Raw genomic sequence first — 16,827 nt, forward strand, 5'->3', positions numbered from 1 at the left:
CAGTACACAAATATTCTTTGATAGCATAACAAAATAGCAAAATAGTGTTATTTGATCAGATAAAGTGATCTTTTTTACATGTCCATCATTAACTTAACAAAGAAATGTTACTTGCAATAAGCTCATTAACTTATTATCTAAACAATGCAGACTTGATATAATAAATTAGCGGTATGCATCACCTAAATTTGAAATTAAGGGGGTAAACCAATGCAAAATTTAAATTGAAAATTCATGTAGAACATGATATATATAGTGCACCAAATATGGCAACATTAATGTGCTAAATTTATATTTATGCCCTCACAGCGTCATATTATCTCCTCATGGACCAGGGAACCTAATCGTGCAGTTGAAGGGCATGACTGGTTGTAATGTGGTTTCCGTCAGTAACAGTGGTATTATTTCTCTTCTCCCCTCTCTAGCCTTGCATCCTCTTCTGCTTATGTAAAGTCAGAGCATGGTGATGCTGGGGACATGAGGTGGTGTTGCAGTGATGGTGCAGGAGAGTAAGCTTGTCCAAAAAAAAAGTGTGACATGAGTGTTAATTGTTTAATGAGATTGTGTCATGTGTATTGTGAGTCATATAAAGTTTAAGTGTTTGTGTTATCTGAAAATAACAGTAAGCTATTTTGCATTTTTAGCAGAGTTAGGAGGATAATTTTGTGCAAAAAATATTTTTATTAGAGCCCCATGAACTTCTTTATTCCTAAAGCTATAAATGATTGGATTTAACATAGGTGTAATGATTCCATAAAGAACAGGAACAACCCGGTCATGGTCAAGGGAGTAAGTAGAAGCAGGGCGTATATATGTGAAAACAATGGTTCCAAAGTAAAGTGTGACCACTGCCAAATGAGAGGCACAAGTTGAAAAGGCTTTCTGTCTTCCTGAAGCAGTCTTAATTTTCAAAATGGCTTTCACAATGAAAATATATGACATAATAGTTAACAAAAAAGACCCTAAGATAACAGACCCTCCAGCAGTATATACCACCACTTCATTAACAGTAGTATCAGCACAGGACAGCGCAAGAAGAGGTGGGATATCACAGAAGAAGTGGTTTAGAGATCTAGATTTGCAGAAGGGTAACCGGAAAGTGAAGACAGTGTGAGCAAGAGAGTTCAATAGTCCAGCCATCCAACATAATATTGCCACTACCATGCACATCTTCCAGCTCATTACTTCAGTGTAGCGTAGTGGCATGCATATAGCCACGTAACGATCACCTGCCATAGCAGCAAGTAAAACACATTCAATGCCCCCAAAAGATATAAATGAATACAACTGTGCCAAACAACCAAAGAAGGAGATACGTTTCACATCAGATAAAAAGTCCAGTAGCAGTTTAGGGACTGTGGAAGTTGTATAGCACATGTCTACAATGGAGAGGTTACATATGAAGAAGTACATTGGGGAGTGAAGAGCTGAAGACAGAGATATAGTGATGACCATCAGAGAGTTTCCTAGAACTGTGATTACATAAACCACTAAGAAGAATACAAATAGAATGAACTGACTCTGAGCATTGTCAGTCAATCCTAAAAGTATGAATCCAGTTAACTGTGTTGTATTGTCTTCCATCTTTCTGCTTGATTTTTCCTGAAGTAAAAAAGATATAATGTAAAGCATAGTAGCAGTAAACAATATAAAATGATTGCAGCCTTCCACTTGTGCATAGAGTAGACAATTGATAGGTTTCTGTAAAATCACATTTATTTTTTTAACCACTCAGTTAAATTCTCTTCTTTAAAGCTCCGGCTTACAATATATTTGTAAACATGACTTTTAAGACTAATGATGAACACTAAACCTAAACTTAACTTTGCCTATCACTGTTGTCATTTACTTGTGTCAACCCAAAATCATATGACACCTGACACTGACACTGTCACCAGACTTTCTCAATAATCATTGCAACTTGTTAGCGTCAACCTATTTTTCCATTTTAAATGGCACTTGATGCTGTCAAATGAATTTGCCAATTATCATTGCCACTTGTCAGCATCGTCCCACTCCATCACATGTGAGGTGTGCATGTGTATGGCTGGGTGTGGGTGTCGATATACAGAATTAAGGGTATTTTTAGGTTCTCTCAACAGGTGCAAATGTATGATTCCTGGAGGAGGGTTTCTAAATGCTTAATTTCTGAACAAAAGCAAAACTAAATTTCCACGATAATAAAAAAAATAGAAAAATACAGTGTACATAAATATAATAATGCTTGCTAAATAAAAAGTAAAATAGAAAATATTGAGGCCTATAACAAACTGCACATTAAAAAAGCACTAAAATTATTAACCTCCTTTAAAATTATCCATCTTGACCATCTTATCAAATTAATTAATACAACTCTATAAAATTATTAATATTCTCTCCTCAGATTCAATTAAATAAAAAGACAATTACTTAGTTACTCACCCAGGGCTTTATATCACTTTCAAGAGCCAAGAAACTGCAGAAGAACACAAGTAACTTACTTTTACTACATGTTCTTTCTTTTTTTTAAAAACTAAAGACACAGAAACACAAAACATATATTTTTATAGTTTTTGTAATGCAGGCACTAACTGGGGAGTTTTTAATGTGTATTTGTTTTTTGGGCTACTTCAACCCCCCATTCCCCCAAGTTAACTCCTGCCCACTGTTGTGGTTCTCCGAGTTCCAGTGAAAAGACTTATTGCAGTTATATTTATTATTAGAGTGTGACTTCCTGAATAATTTATAATATGCTATAAATCTTTCTATCTATCTATCTATCTATCTATCTATCTATCTATCTATCTCATATCTTAAAAACATAACTTGCATTACAATTAACCGCCAGGGTACATAGCAGAACCAAATATAAAATCCCATCCATATACATTGCCTAATGCAGATAATTGTTTTCTTCCCTTCCTGAATCCTGATGCGTGTTTTTTTTTTGCTGAGTGTTCAGCTGACTGACTCTCAGCCTCAAAATCATCTCACACAATGAATATTGTACTGCAAATGCTGCAGTGTGTGTCTATTTTCCAACAAAAATAAGCAATTACCTCACAAACGAAGTAAAAAAACAATAAATAAAAACACAGTTCATTTTTTTTCCAAATACAAATTATTTTGATCTGTCTTAATTATATTTTAAAGTATTTTGTACATATCTAACTGATCATTTATATTTAAAAATTATATTTTTATATTCTAACCAGGAGCAAAGTAATTAGAGGGAAATACATTATTATATTAAAGCAGAAGTGTGACTCACAGCCTTAACCTGGATCCTGGTCATTTGATTTTGTAGAAAGAACTAAAATAGCAAAATTCTGACATTTTATTATCCAAACCACTGCTAGTGTAATATATAAAAATATGTAAAACTATCTAACAGCATAGGAGGAGACCAGCTTTATGCTTCCTGCATCTATGTAAAAAAATACACAAACATCAAATTTTATTATTTATTATTTCTATTACATTTTCTGACTGTGATTTTATGTATTATATTTTTTTGCTGCTAAAGAGGGGGTTGTGTTACTCTTTTAAAAGTATGTAATGCACAGTATTTATTAATGTACCAAATCAGAATATCTTACCTACCATATTTTGCCATGTGCTTCCATGTAATGGAGCTACATTGAATCACAGTTACATATTTATAGGCATCTCAGTCTCCCAGTGGGATATATCTGATGTACAATACCTTTGTGTATCTCAAAGCAAACAATGAAATCATTTTTAAGCAGTTTTACAGGTCATTCTCAAATCATTCTAAAAGCTCAATTTAGCTTGTTATGCACATATTACATTGTACATTGTACTTTAGGAATATTTCATAGTTGCATGAAGATACATGTCATAAAATCATCAATTCTATTTATGTTGTTCCAGAGGAAGGCAAAACAGTTGCCAATTTAACCTTAAAGGGGGGAAATAAATATCCTCCTCATACCAAAAATGGCAATCAGCTAAATTACCTGGATTAATAACCCATTATAATGTTCTCTACTAATTATACCTACAGATGCCATTTCCAGTCAATTTGCTGACACAAATATTCTCTGTACAGCGTTGTGGAATTGGTGGCACTATATAAATAAATGGTGATGATGGTGAGGAATAAGAGAGAATGAACAGAAAAACTAGTGAGCAGCAAAAAAATGTGCTTCAAGGCAATCTGTGTTTTAACAAATGCAGTGATTGCCATCACAATGGACTGCCTGTGCAGTTATACCCCATTCATACTGCACCAAAATCCCGGGTTTTTGCCGGGTCGAGCTCAAACGACCCGGGTCTTGGTGCAGTATGAATGGTACAAGTCAAAAATCCTGGGTCTAAAAACCCGGGTCTTCAACCCGGGATTTATCGAAGGGTAATTCCCGGGTCGGACCCGGGTTGCCTGCACTATGAATGGTGCAACCCGGGTTTTTCAACCCGGGTTGCACAGAAAACAAGCTGATTGGCTGTCTGCCTGTCTCTGGAGGATTTGTAATTAGGCATTTCTCATTCATTTTATGCTTGCCAAAAAGAGGCCATTAATTTTCCATCTAGAAGTCTAGTCTTTTGGGGTAATCATTGAAATATGCAATGCCTAGCTTTAAAAGCTCCTACAACCTTCCCTTAAATATATGTTTCCCAGTCTCTTTATGCCTTTCAGAAAGCCCTCCTAGACTAGTACGACTAAATATATAAGCCAATTGGAGGTATCCTTTATTCATTATTGTATTATTATATTGTGTATCACCATTTTTCAGCCAATGAAAACTGCTCTGGTGATGACACCCACAAATTGCCAGGGCACAGACTTGTGCAGTATGAATGGGGTCAACCCGGGAATTTCCCGTGTCCGAGGTGCAGTATGAATGGTGTTTCTGAGCTGGGACGCTCCGAGCCCCGGCAAAAACCCGGCTTGAAAAACCCGGGATATTGCCGAGGCGGCAGTATGAAAGCGGTATTTTATTATTCACCTCTATAATTAATGGTGCTAAATACACTAGTTGAGATGGTAATATATTGCTTGGTCACTTTTACACCAGTAAAACATTGGGTTTATGCCATTAGATGCATTGCAAAAAAGTATAATTTATCTATTGAGAGTGGAGTAGCAATATATTTATTGTCTAGGGTATTTGAACACCGATAAAGATTGTGAGTCAATTTAGTGCTAACTAGGGAGGATACTAGATAAAAAAGAGCAAATCAGGAAATGCTGCTGAGCTGTTTCGATAACTATCTACAAAATACAATAGGTAATTTACAAAGAGCAATTGGTGCACACTACAAATCATATAGCTTTGTGCCAGTGCTTAAAAATCCTATCTTCCTGATCCTCCTAGTCTGTGGGGTAAAAAATTTAATTGGGACACCTGGAAAGGCCAATCGAAGTGATCCCACTATAATAAACAAGGGTTTCTAAGACTCCTTTCCAATATACCAAGAGATTTTTTTTGCATTAAAATGTCACATACTATTACTCACATGCTAACTACTTTATTAAATATAAAAAATATTCTTTCTTGATTTGTTGTAGTCTAAATAGAAAATAAAATGTTCTTTATTGATCTGTTTTCCAAATGGATAAAAAAATCTTTCTTTCTTTTCTCTTGATCCATTGTGCTATTTCCAGTCCCTTTATCTTATTTATACAGTAAGCTTGCTCCACAAAATGAAGCATAATTTGTACAATGCTTTATAAAATGTGGCACACTGGTTCTGATAATGTGCACTCTATTTGAGCACCTTTTATCCACCCAACTGCTATGCACCTCCTATGCACCCAGTAGAAATATAAGTTCAGGTGCACAAAAGAAGGCAACCAGTCTATCCATAGCTGCATTGGTTCTGCTAGCTACCATTATGTGCCACAGGAATATTGTTGATAACCTACATAACTTAGTGTCACCAAAAATAGTGATTATCTCCGAACAGTTATCTATGTTGTGTGCCTTGGGAAAATATAATTTTGTAATGATATTACACATCTTGTTATTATAAATCAATATTAAATATTAGACACATACATGATTGGAATGAACTTTTAAACACTTTTAATCACTTCTCTAAATTTTTGCACAGTACTCTATACTTTTAATAATTTACTAATTTTAATTTACATGTGCTACAAACCATATTTTTTATGATTATGACAAGCGAGCCATAACATGAATGCCTTTAAATGCATGTGTTTGGGGCAAGCGTCAGGTACCACTGAAGTTCCCAACCAATCGGATCCAATGGAAGTGTTCTCATCCCCAGTATAAAGGCTCCTTTCAAGGGTTGCTGGGTCTCTTTCACTGCAGGAAATCCCTGGATGAGGAAACATAGAGTGCAGACACGGTATATGGATTGTATATTTTCTGTCCTGTCCTTTTAATTGTGCACTCCTCTACTGTATAATACTTCTGACTTATACCTCTATTACACATATTATTCATCCCTGTAAACCTTTCTTTCTCTATTCTTTCACCTCCCTTTGCAGAACCTCCCCAACTGCACTTCACCTGTTACACATCCCCGCCACTGAGGAAACCACTCTGTGCCCTCTGCTTTACCACATGCCTTCACCCCCCCCCCACAGCAATGTACTGTTTTTTCATGTAGCACACAAATACTTGATAGCTTATTTGTACACTGAAATTTAAAGTTGATATTTGTGTGCTAAATGGAAAAACAGTCAGTATTTAATTTATGTGCAAAACAGAACACTAGTTTGCACCCCTTGCATTGTAACTTGGTTTTGTCCAGGAGACTGAAATAAGATACCTCTTCATTTAAGATCCTTAATGAATCAGGCCCCAGGATAGGACAGTGCCTTCAAGACATAGGGATTATAGCATTTTTATGAGGAGAAAGTGGTCAACAGTGTCAAATACAGCAGAGAGATCCAGGAGAATTAGAAGAGAGTAATGGCCTTCAGTTTTTGCTGTGATCAAATCATTGACGACCTTGGTTGGCGCAGTCTCTGTGGACTGTTGGGAGCGAAAGCCTGCCTGAAGAGAATCCAGTAGGTTGTTTGCTGTAAGAAATTGTGTGAGGCGAGTGTGGGCAACTCTAGCTTGGAGGGGCATGGGAGCTAAGAGGTAATTTCATAGAGAGTTTGGGTCAGAATTTTGTTTTTTAAAAATAGGAGTAATCACTACACGCTTGAATAGTGGTGGAAAAATACCAGGAGAGAGAGAGATTACAGATTTTAGTTAGAGGGGGAATGAGCACAGAATAAAGGAACCTACCAATTGTGAGGGTATGGGATCAAGAGGACAGGAGGTAGAATAGGAAGATAAGAAGAGAGTAGAAACTTCCTCTTCATTTGTGGGATCAAATGAAGAGAGAGTGTCAGAGGGTGATAAAAAGAAATGGAGCTGATTACTTGTCGAGGGAGATGATACCATTTCAAGTCTGATCTTATCTATTTTGTCCTTGAAATAGGAAGCAAGATCCTGGACACTGATGCTAGTCAGATAGTTTGGGCTGGGAGGATTGAGAAGAGATTTATATGTGTTAAAAAGGCGTTTGGGGTTAGAAGCCTGAGCATAGATGAGAGCTTGGAAGTATGCTGAGCATAGTTTAGAGAAAACAAGATCAAGGCAGTGGCCATCCTGATGAGTAGCAGATTCAATCCACTGGGCGAGGTCAAGTGAAGATGTTAGAGAGAGTAGTTTGGAAGCAGCATTAAAATGTGGATTAGTAATAGGGATGTTGAAATCACCCATGATGATGGTGGCGATGTCAGAGAATAAGAAGTGAGGGAGCCATGCAGAGAAGTGTTCAAGAAATTGTTGGTGTGGTCCAGGGCAATAGATGACAGCAACATGCCTAGAGAATGGGTTAAAAATCCTAACATTATGTACTTCAAAAGATTTGAACATGAGTGATGGGACATTTGGTAGAACTGTGAACGTGCACTGTGGAGAGAGAAGTAGTCTAACCCCACCTCCTTGTCTGCCTCTGGGTCTGGGGATGTGGCTGAAATGGAGAAATGACATTGCTTGCCACCACCTGTTAAATAGAGCTTGCATTAACCAGCTGTATCAACTAATTCTAGCCTCTTATTTCACAGACAGGCAGTCAATGTCAATCTAAAAGATGCCCAAACCACATACCAATGAATATGAATGAGCCTGAATAACTGCTAGTGTCAGATAGCAGGAAGTGTCCATATAAAGTACATGGTGCACTCTGAAATACTCAGTATTGGACTGGACTCATTGGAGGACAAGCTTAATTATATTTGCTGTAATTGTGGATCAAAATTTATCACAACACACTTTTTATTAGCCCTGTACAGTTTTTTTCCAGGACTTCCTACAATCATTTTACAATTGAGATAAATTTAATACAGTAGTAAGTCACTGAGAAATAAAAAGTAAGAGTAGTGCCAGACAAGTGCTTTCCATCTGAAAAAGCACAAGTATTAGTAGAATCCATTTACTCCAAAGCTGACATATTCAGACGCTGGCTGACAAATTTTAATTTGGGAGAGTGAGTCTTAGCCCAGCCCAAGGTAGCCCACTATGGGACCCCTGCCCCACAGCCTCACTAGACCCTGGACATATTTTAATGAAGGGGAGAACAGCATTTTGTTAAGTTTAATCTCTGTCTTGTCTCTCCTGTCTGACAGGAGAGTAGCATGGCACTTTACTTTGTAGTGCCCTAAATATTTCCCTTTAAATAGTTTAATAGAGATTTTATTGTTGTGATTCAATAATATTGACACTTTGTAATTTTGTGTGTAAATAAAATAATTTAAAGTGGTGGCTAGTGGATAAACTATTCACCTTGTTGCAGTAAGGAAGGGATTAATATGCATATGTGGATGGGAGGAGCAGCAGCTGACAGAAAGGCATTAAGAACAGTTATTATGTCTGGTGGGCAGACCTTGTCCACTCCATGTTGCTCCTACCATTTTTTCCAATCTGAGAGACACTTGACTGATACACATCAAGCATCTGTAAAAAAATTTAAACCACTGCTAGTGGCTATCAGAGTGCAGCTGGCAGAGAAAGGACCTGTCCGACCACTATTAAGCAAATTTAAAACGGAAACAAAGTAGAGAAGAGCCAAATGGAAGAAAATAGTTAGGAAAAGAGGTAAAAGATGAACGTAAAAAGGTAAAAGATGAAACTAAAAAGGGTAAGAAAGGGGAACAGTGTTCAATGAAGCAAACATTATACTTAGCCATCTTCCAATGGTATTTCCTTCCAGTGGGGACAGTGGAAGACGTCAGTGTCCAGTTAAGTTGCTGTGCTCAATCCTCTGCACTATAGGAATATTTAAAGAGCCAGGAGATTGGAGAGGGCTACAATTGTCAAATCTCTCCCACCCTGGCTCCCAGAGATTTGCAGGTACTCTCATTTAAAAGAGGGGAGTCATCTATTTCAAAAGGTGTGGTTCCTAAGACGTTATTCTCTGTGATCATGTGTGATCAGACAATAATGTGTCATCAGACAATAACGCCTACACTACATAAATCATTAAGAAGTTCAGGGATGGGGGTGATCTCACCCATTATGGCTTCAGTATATTTAAGGGTAGCCTCATTTGGTACTGGTCCCTTAGTAGTTATTGTTTGGTTATCACATTTCATTAACAGACAATATGGAAAACATTAAGGAGCCCAGGGATAGGGAGATGTGTTGTAATGAGAAGATCGTCCACATCCAAAATCTATGGGGAGACGTCATTTGTAAGAGCATGGGCACCCTTAGTAGTTATTGTATGGAATATAACATGCTGGCTTCAATAAACACAAAGGTACCCTAATTGATGCAGTTGGTATCTATTTTAAAAAATAGGTCACCCATAGAAATCCTACACATTTTAAGCAGTTCATTAAAAACATTGCAAATCAGTCCAAAAAAAGCATGATCATTTTCAAGTGCAGATTGTATTATGAAAACCTCTGTTAAATCATACTTTTTGCTGTTTTGGAAAGTTGGATTAATGCAAAAAAAGAACCACAAATATTTTTTAGTGGTGTTTAGAGAAAATAATACATATTTGCTTTTAGTTCACTTTCTTGCAATTTCAATTAAAAACCCACACTTTTTTTAAGCCACTTTGGGTAGATTTTCCTTAACAGATAGCAGATATAAGCAAACTAATATTATTTTTTAAAAATGAAAAACACAAGGTTTAATTTGTATGGGTGCTGCATAAACAAATTATTGATAATGATGTTGAATGTGACCAGCCCAAAAAAGTGGCAAATAGATTGAGCAGGGGTAAGAAATCCTTCAAATGTGAAGGGTTTAAGGAGATAACATTCAATTGATAGGTTAAAAAAGGTGATAAGAAAATGTAAGAGTATAGAGAGTGCAGATAGACACTGAAGAATAAACGGAGACATCAGAATAATTTGGTAAATAAAAGAGTGAAAGAGAGAGAATGATTGGATTTGTAAAAGGCCAATTAAAATAAAAAGAAAGAGTGGTTTAGCATTAAATTAAGTACAAGCTAAGGTGAGGGCAGTAAATGATGTGATAGTTACAGATAGAGTAGAGCAGAGCTGGTAGAGTGAACAGGAGCTTCAGAAACCTGAGGCCAACCCAGCATCTGAGAAAAGAAGATATTGGGTCTGATTGATTAAGGCAAGTAAAGCAAAAAAATGGGTAACTCTTCACCAGGGCTAAACTATGTTGCATTGGAGGGGGAGGTACATTTAAAATGTGGGGAAAGATTTATAATTGGGGTAGGACATGTCCTAGAACAACTTCAAATGTCAGCGCAAAAACAAAGCTTTCAAGTATTTGTGCCCTCCATGAAAAAACATCCAGTATTTTCCTTATGTGCAAAATAATAAGCTAATTTTTTTGTCTTGCTTTCTTTAATGAATCAGGCCCATTATGTACATAGCCCACCAAAGAAGCAATTAGATTTAATTACATCTACAGATATGCCTTTTAGGTTGCAAATCTCTTGTAGTGCTGAAGGGCTGGTGTAATAATAAGCAATGATGATGATTACTAGCAGCAACTGTATATAGACATTTCTGATTGGCTGGTTGCATATCATAATATTTAAATCATTAGCAGTTATTTCATATCAAGTCACAGATGGCAAATTGCATTATGTAGTTGAAATTATGATTTGACCTTCTGCAGGAAAGAAGACTCCCTTAGGGTTTTCAAAGGGGAAAACAACAGATGTTTGAATTTATTTTAATTTGCATTTGTGTTTATATTTATATATTACATTTTATACTGAAAATACAACCTTCACATCTAATATTGTTATATTATTCTCTTATGTACATGCTCCTTCATTGTAATACAGTTTAAGCTTTTACTACTAATATTGACAAAGAAACATTTCTACACTTTCTTTTTGTTATTTCTACAATATCGTGGGGTGTAAGTGTAAACCGCATTAATGAGAATGTTTATTTATGTTACCAGTGTTGCTTAACCTGTTTAAATAATGTTAACACTAATATACAAAACAGTGTTGACATGAAAAATTAGTGTGTATGACAAATGTGTTGAGATAAAGGGTGGAAAGGAGTATGATTAGAAACAAAGAAAAGAAAAGGGTCATATGACAGCACGAGAGGGTAAGATAGTTGAGTGGAGGAGAACAAGAGAGAAGGGCGAGGACATGTGAGAGGCTAGGAAGAGGAACATTAAGGAAAGTTTAGCAATAAAGTATATGAAATGAGAGTATTGTAGCAGACTAAGAAGATAGCGATCGATACAAAAAGGAGGATAAGCTATAGAGAAACCTCAGACCACAAGTATTTGCATCTGTGTGCCAGGAACACAATTATGAGAGATAAGTGCATTAACCCATAGGTAAGTAGTAAAAAGTGTGTGCAATTTGCCTACATATGTTTATATAACTGAACTACAGTAGTAAATCCTGGATTTATAGATAATTAGACTAAGATTTTACTTCAAGAGGAGACAGTTAACCTCACTACCTCACTCACTGTAGAAAGATAATGAACACATAAATATATACTGTCCGGAGTATGTACATCTTTCCACAAACTTTTGCATCATCAGTCATTTATGAATTATTAATTGTTATGTTATGGTTCAATAACAACATCTTGAAATTTTAAATATATAATTTATAGGAGATGGATTTGACGAAAGGCTATCTAATGTGGCAACAATATTGAAAGTTGAAACTTAACATTTACTGTAGTTTTTCATTAATTCAAAACATATTGGTCACCGTGATTAAAAAATAAAAATGGCACAAAAATATTCAATATACTGAATATACTGAATATCTCAGTGCTGCAACAGTTAAATACCTCAACTGTCAATATGTACACCAACGCTCATTTAATGATGATATATATTTGAACTCTGTAACTATACTGTAAGAATATATATTTTATAGTATAAGACTAGTGTTTTCATACATAGTGTAATAGTATAAATAATGGTTTATAAAAAAGAATTATTAGTAGTGTAACAAGCAAATTAGTCATGTATAAGTTTAGGGTTGACTAGTTATAAATGAGGGATTTAGGGAGTAATATGATATTATACAGAAGATTAGTTAAATTATATAGATTAGATATTGATTTCTGTATACACTGAATGTATTAATTTCTGAGATATGATGTATGATATTCACCACGTTGTTATTGTGTATCCAAAACTTTCCATTGCTATAATAAAAAATATAATATAACACATATTTATGGTGGTCTGTGTGAATCTATCAGATTAAATATTGACAGGGAACTATATAGAAGGGTTTCTTGAATCACCTCTGGTACATTTATCACAAGTACTTTACTCTAAGTTTAGTATAAATTCAGGCGGAGGCACTAACCAAAAGGGTGTAACACAAGTATACACACTTTTTTGCCTGACACAAATGCTACTGTGTTTGAGCTAGACACATCTGTCCTCAGGCACTTTAGTATAAATACAGAAAAAATAAACAAGTTAATGTTTTATGAATTTATTCTCATAGTATATTGAAAAGAACAGGACAATAATTAACAATGTAGTGAAGCAGTACAATTAATTAAACAGTTTCTTTTAACTGGGAAAAGCTGTATGTGATATACAATGCTTTATGCTATAATGACCAAAAGCAAACCAGTAAATGTTTGCAAATGTTGTCTTGTTTTTTTTTTAATGTTTAAATTCTTTAGGGATTCAATTAAGCGCCACACTATTATTTTAATTAATTAGGAAGAGGCTCTTGGGAAAATTGTTTAAGTTACTAACTGTAATGTAAACATGACATTTTATAAATATAGCAAGTACTACAACTGTCTTATGATCATGCACTTGTATAGAATAATCAAAGCACAATGTCTTCCAGCCTCTGCGCGTGCACTGTCTGTAGTAAGTATTAACTCTTCGCTTGGATATAACAAATGATTATGGTATGAAAAAAGGAATAAACTACTGAATTGAGAAAAAAGCATATAATATGTTACATCATTTAAATTACACTATTTAAAGTGGATAACCATGACAATATTAATATATTATTATTTGAATACATATCTAGTAGTTGTTTTACATGCATTTTGATTATTTAATGTTTAACCTGCTGTCACATCCACAAACCTAGCCTGGGTTCAACAAATATGATAAACAACAAATATAACAACATTGTGTGATGATGCATGTAGTGGTATATATGCTACACAATATACTTCCTTCAAGAAGAGATGGCAGACAGAGAAGAATTGCAAAATTGTGTAACCACTAAAAATCATTTTGGTATGTTCTAATCAAAATAGTATTAAAATAATTGACCACTTTTGGGGCTAGATTTACTAAACTGCGGGTTTTAAAAAGTGGAGATGTTGCCTATAGCAACCAATCAGATTCTAGCTGTCATTCTGTAGAATGCACTAAATAAATGATAACTAGAATCTGATTGGTTGCTATAGGCAACACCTCCACTTTTTGAAACCCGCCGTTAAGTAAATATACCCCTTGGACTCTTATCAAAAAATCATGACTCCTCCTTACAGCAGATGGTGTGGTGGACTCTGTCACTGTTACATTATTAAGATTGTCTACAGACCGCAGGAGAGCTCTATTGTAGAGCTATAGGTGAAGTGTAGTGAACTCCTTCTGCAACATTAGTGCACCTGGTTTTAGGTAAAGGGTGGTTCGCGGCAGAGGTTCACCTATTTGTTATACAGAAGAGTAATTTTTTTGAGATGTGATTGTGTTCTTTTGTTAAGTATTAGTATTGTTTTTATGTCAGATCAAAACACTTGCAATATGTATAAAAATGTGTGATATTCCATATACATATATTTGCTTCTAGTAAGGCATAATGTAAGTATTCTTTTCAGACATTGGGGCATTAACTTTGTCCTAGATTTTTAACCTCCAATGTTGAGATGTATGAGAGGGGCGACACTCACTCATATGTTGAACTAGTGTTAGCTTATGTAGAGCATAATACACACAAAATTTCTGTATCTAGACCCCAAAATGGGCGTATTCCAGATTTAAATCAGCACCTGTTCAGCATATCAGAGAGCGCTGCTCTCTTTTGAGCTTTGAAGATGATTTTTAAGAAAGCAAAAAATATATTAAGCTTTGAAATAAATTGTTATTAGTAAACGGTAAACTGAGCTTCACAGAAAACAGCAAGAGGAAAACACTGTTCCCGATGTGCACATAAATTTCTGCTTGTTAGACCAGTGAAGAACATTGCAGTCAGCCTACTTGTACTTAAATGGCTGATAACAGAGGACAATAGCTTTTATAGCGGTAAATGACAAACTTAAATGCAATGTCGAAAACCTTAATGTCATGGTTTAAGTGTTTCTACATCTACATTTGTTAAATTTTGAAGACGTTCATATTTCATTAACTTTTGTTTTAGGTTTTGAGAAACTAACTTTACACAACATATAGAAAATTCTATTTTGATGAATGTTGTCTTTTACATTTATGTTGACTGATAATCAATTAAATAATACATGGTATAATATACAGTAGTCTTCCTTATGTCACAGGTTGTCCAGAATAGTCCTTGTTTTATCAAGTGAAAATATTTCATCATCATCACCATTTATTTATATAGTGCCACTGATTCCGCAGCGCTGTACAGAGAACTTATTCACATCAGTCCCTGCCCCATTGGAGCTTACAGTCTAAATTCCCTAACATACACGCACACACACAGACAGAGAGACTAGGGCCAATTTTGATAGCAACCAATTAACCTACCAGTATGTTTTTGGAGTGTGGGAGAAAACCAGAGCATCCGGGGGAAACCCACGCAAACACAGGGAGAACATACAAACTCCACACAGATAAGGCCATGGTCGGGAATTGAACTCATGACCCCAGCGCTGTGAGGCAGAATTGCTAACTACTGAGCCACCATTTAATTAAAAATGGTATTTTGTATTCTTTTAACTTCATTATATTTATTATTGGAACAGATGGGTATTGCAAAACAGTGCTCGATAAAGCATGGACAAGAACATGTATTTACTTTTAACAGAATATTTGAAATGTGATTATTAGCATGCCAATACTTCTTAGCAGCATGAAACTGCTGAAACTCTATTCTATGAGTGGTCCAGACAATTATAAAATTGACATATTGCGAATGTTTGTCATACAGTGGGCGTTATTCATTAAGCAAAGCAAAAAAATTAGTACGTTTTCACCTGGACAGTACCATGTTACAATGCAAGGGGTGCAAATTAGTTTATTATTTTGCACATAAGTTAAATACTGGCTATTTTTTCATGTAGGACGCAAATACTTGATAGCCTTAATGTTACCTAACATTAAAAGTTGAAATAGGACATGGTCTACCCCAACTATAAATCTGTTCTCACATTTTAAATTTACCTCCCCCTCCAATACAACATGTTTTGCCTAGGTTCAAAGTTACTAATTTCTTTGCTTTACTTTCCTTAATGAATCAGGCCCAGTGTGTCTACACACATCTAGTCCCTTACATTATTTTATGGACTATCAGTGCATTTAATAGACTTTGAGAACACACAGTAAATGCTTTAAATTAATGCTTATGTTTAAAATGTCTAACAGTTGTATGGAATGCTGGATTAAGGGTCTCATGGGTCAATTCTAATCCAGTTACAACATTCATGATTCATTTTGTGTCCTATTTGTTGGATAAGAAAACATAGTGGCTACGATGTCACAGATTAGAAGTATGTTCTGCCATAATTTTCATTTATTTCACAGCAAAGAAGAATTTTAAGATAAATTAAGACACCAAATAATTAATTAATTAATTAATTCAATAATTGGTTGGTTAATGCTTTCAAATTTATAGTCACTATTGCAACAAACACCAATTATTTATGGCTATAAACTCCTTTTCTCCTTTTTAGGGTTATATTTTTATAACCACAATGTGCTGCATGTCAGTGCTTGTGGTAATATAAATAACACAGTTTCATATTACATAGTTAATAATGTATAAACTGTTTTTTTCCTCTTATAATTCATTTGACACATGTCTTACTGAACAATCCAGAAAGGAAACGTTCAGTTAGTTTTGTTAACTCTCTGTTAATTATCGTCATCTGGGAGTAAAGCCCAGCCACCATCAACGTTAATGTACAGAACACAGAACAGAATAATGGCAAAGATACAGTCAGGTATGTTGAGTAAAATGTTTTGTCTGTTTGAGGCATTAGAATTAATCAGTGCAAAATATGAAATAGTGGCTTCCAGCGTACAGAACATTCCACCTGCCAAATTGATTTAATGTGTAAATACACCCACTGCAGTTTTTGTGCATATATAGATATATGTGTGTGTGTGTGTGTGTATGTGTGTGTGTGTGTGTGTGTGTGTGTAAAATGTTGCATAGTCAATAATATATTATTTTCTGCTTCCTAGTTATTTGAAGATAAAAAAC

At 35.2% G+C, this 16,827-nt stretch overlaps 1 protein-coding gene across 1 annotated transcript; it reads right to left on the reverse strand.

Moving 5' to 3' along the window:
• Positions 1 to 627: 627 nt before the first annotated feature.
• On the reverse strand, positions 628 to 1,584 carry LOC142108511 (olfactory receptor 5V1-like). Its single transcript, XM_075192220.1, has one exon. It carries the CDS (start codon positions 1,582 to 1,584, stop codon positions 628 to 630), a length of 957 nt encoding a protein of 318 aa, XP_075048321.1.
• Positions 1,585 to 16,827: the final 15,243 nt, after the last annotated feature.

Source organism: Mixophyes fleayi, chromosome 1 (genome assembly GCF_038048845.1).
Source record: "Mixophyes fleayi isolate aMixFle1 chromosome 1, aMixFle1.hap1, whole genome shotgun sequence".
Classification (NCBI taxonomy): domain Eukaryota; kingdom Metazoa; phylum Chordata; class Amphibia; order Anura; family Limnodynastidae; genus Mixophyes; species Mixophyes fleayi.

Bases quoted from the DNA above. Each gene is read 5' to 3' on its own strand.
- LOC142108511 (XM_075192220.1), bottom strand. From the start codon at position 1,584: ATGGAAGACAATACAACACAGTTAACTGGATTCATACTTTTAGGATTG.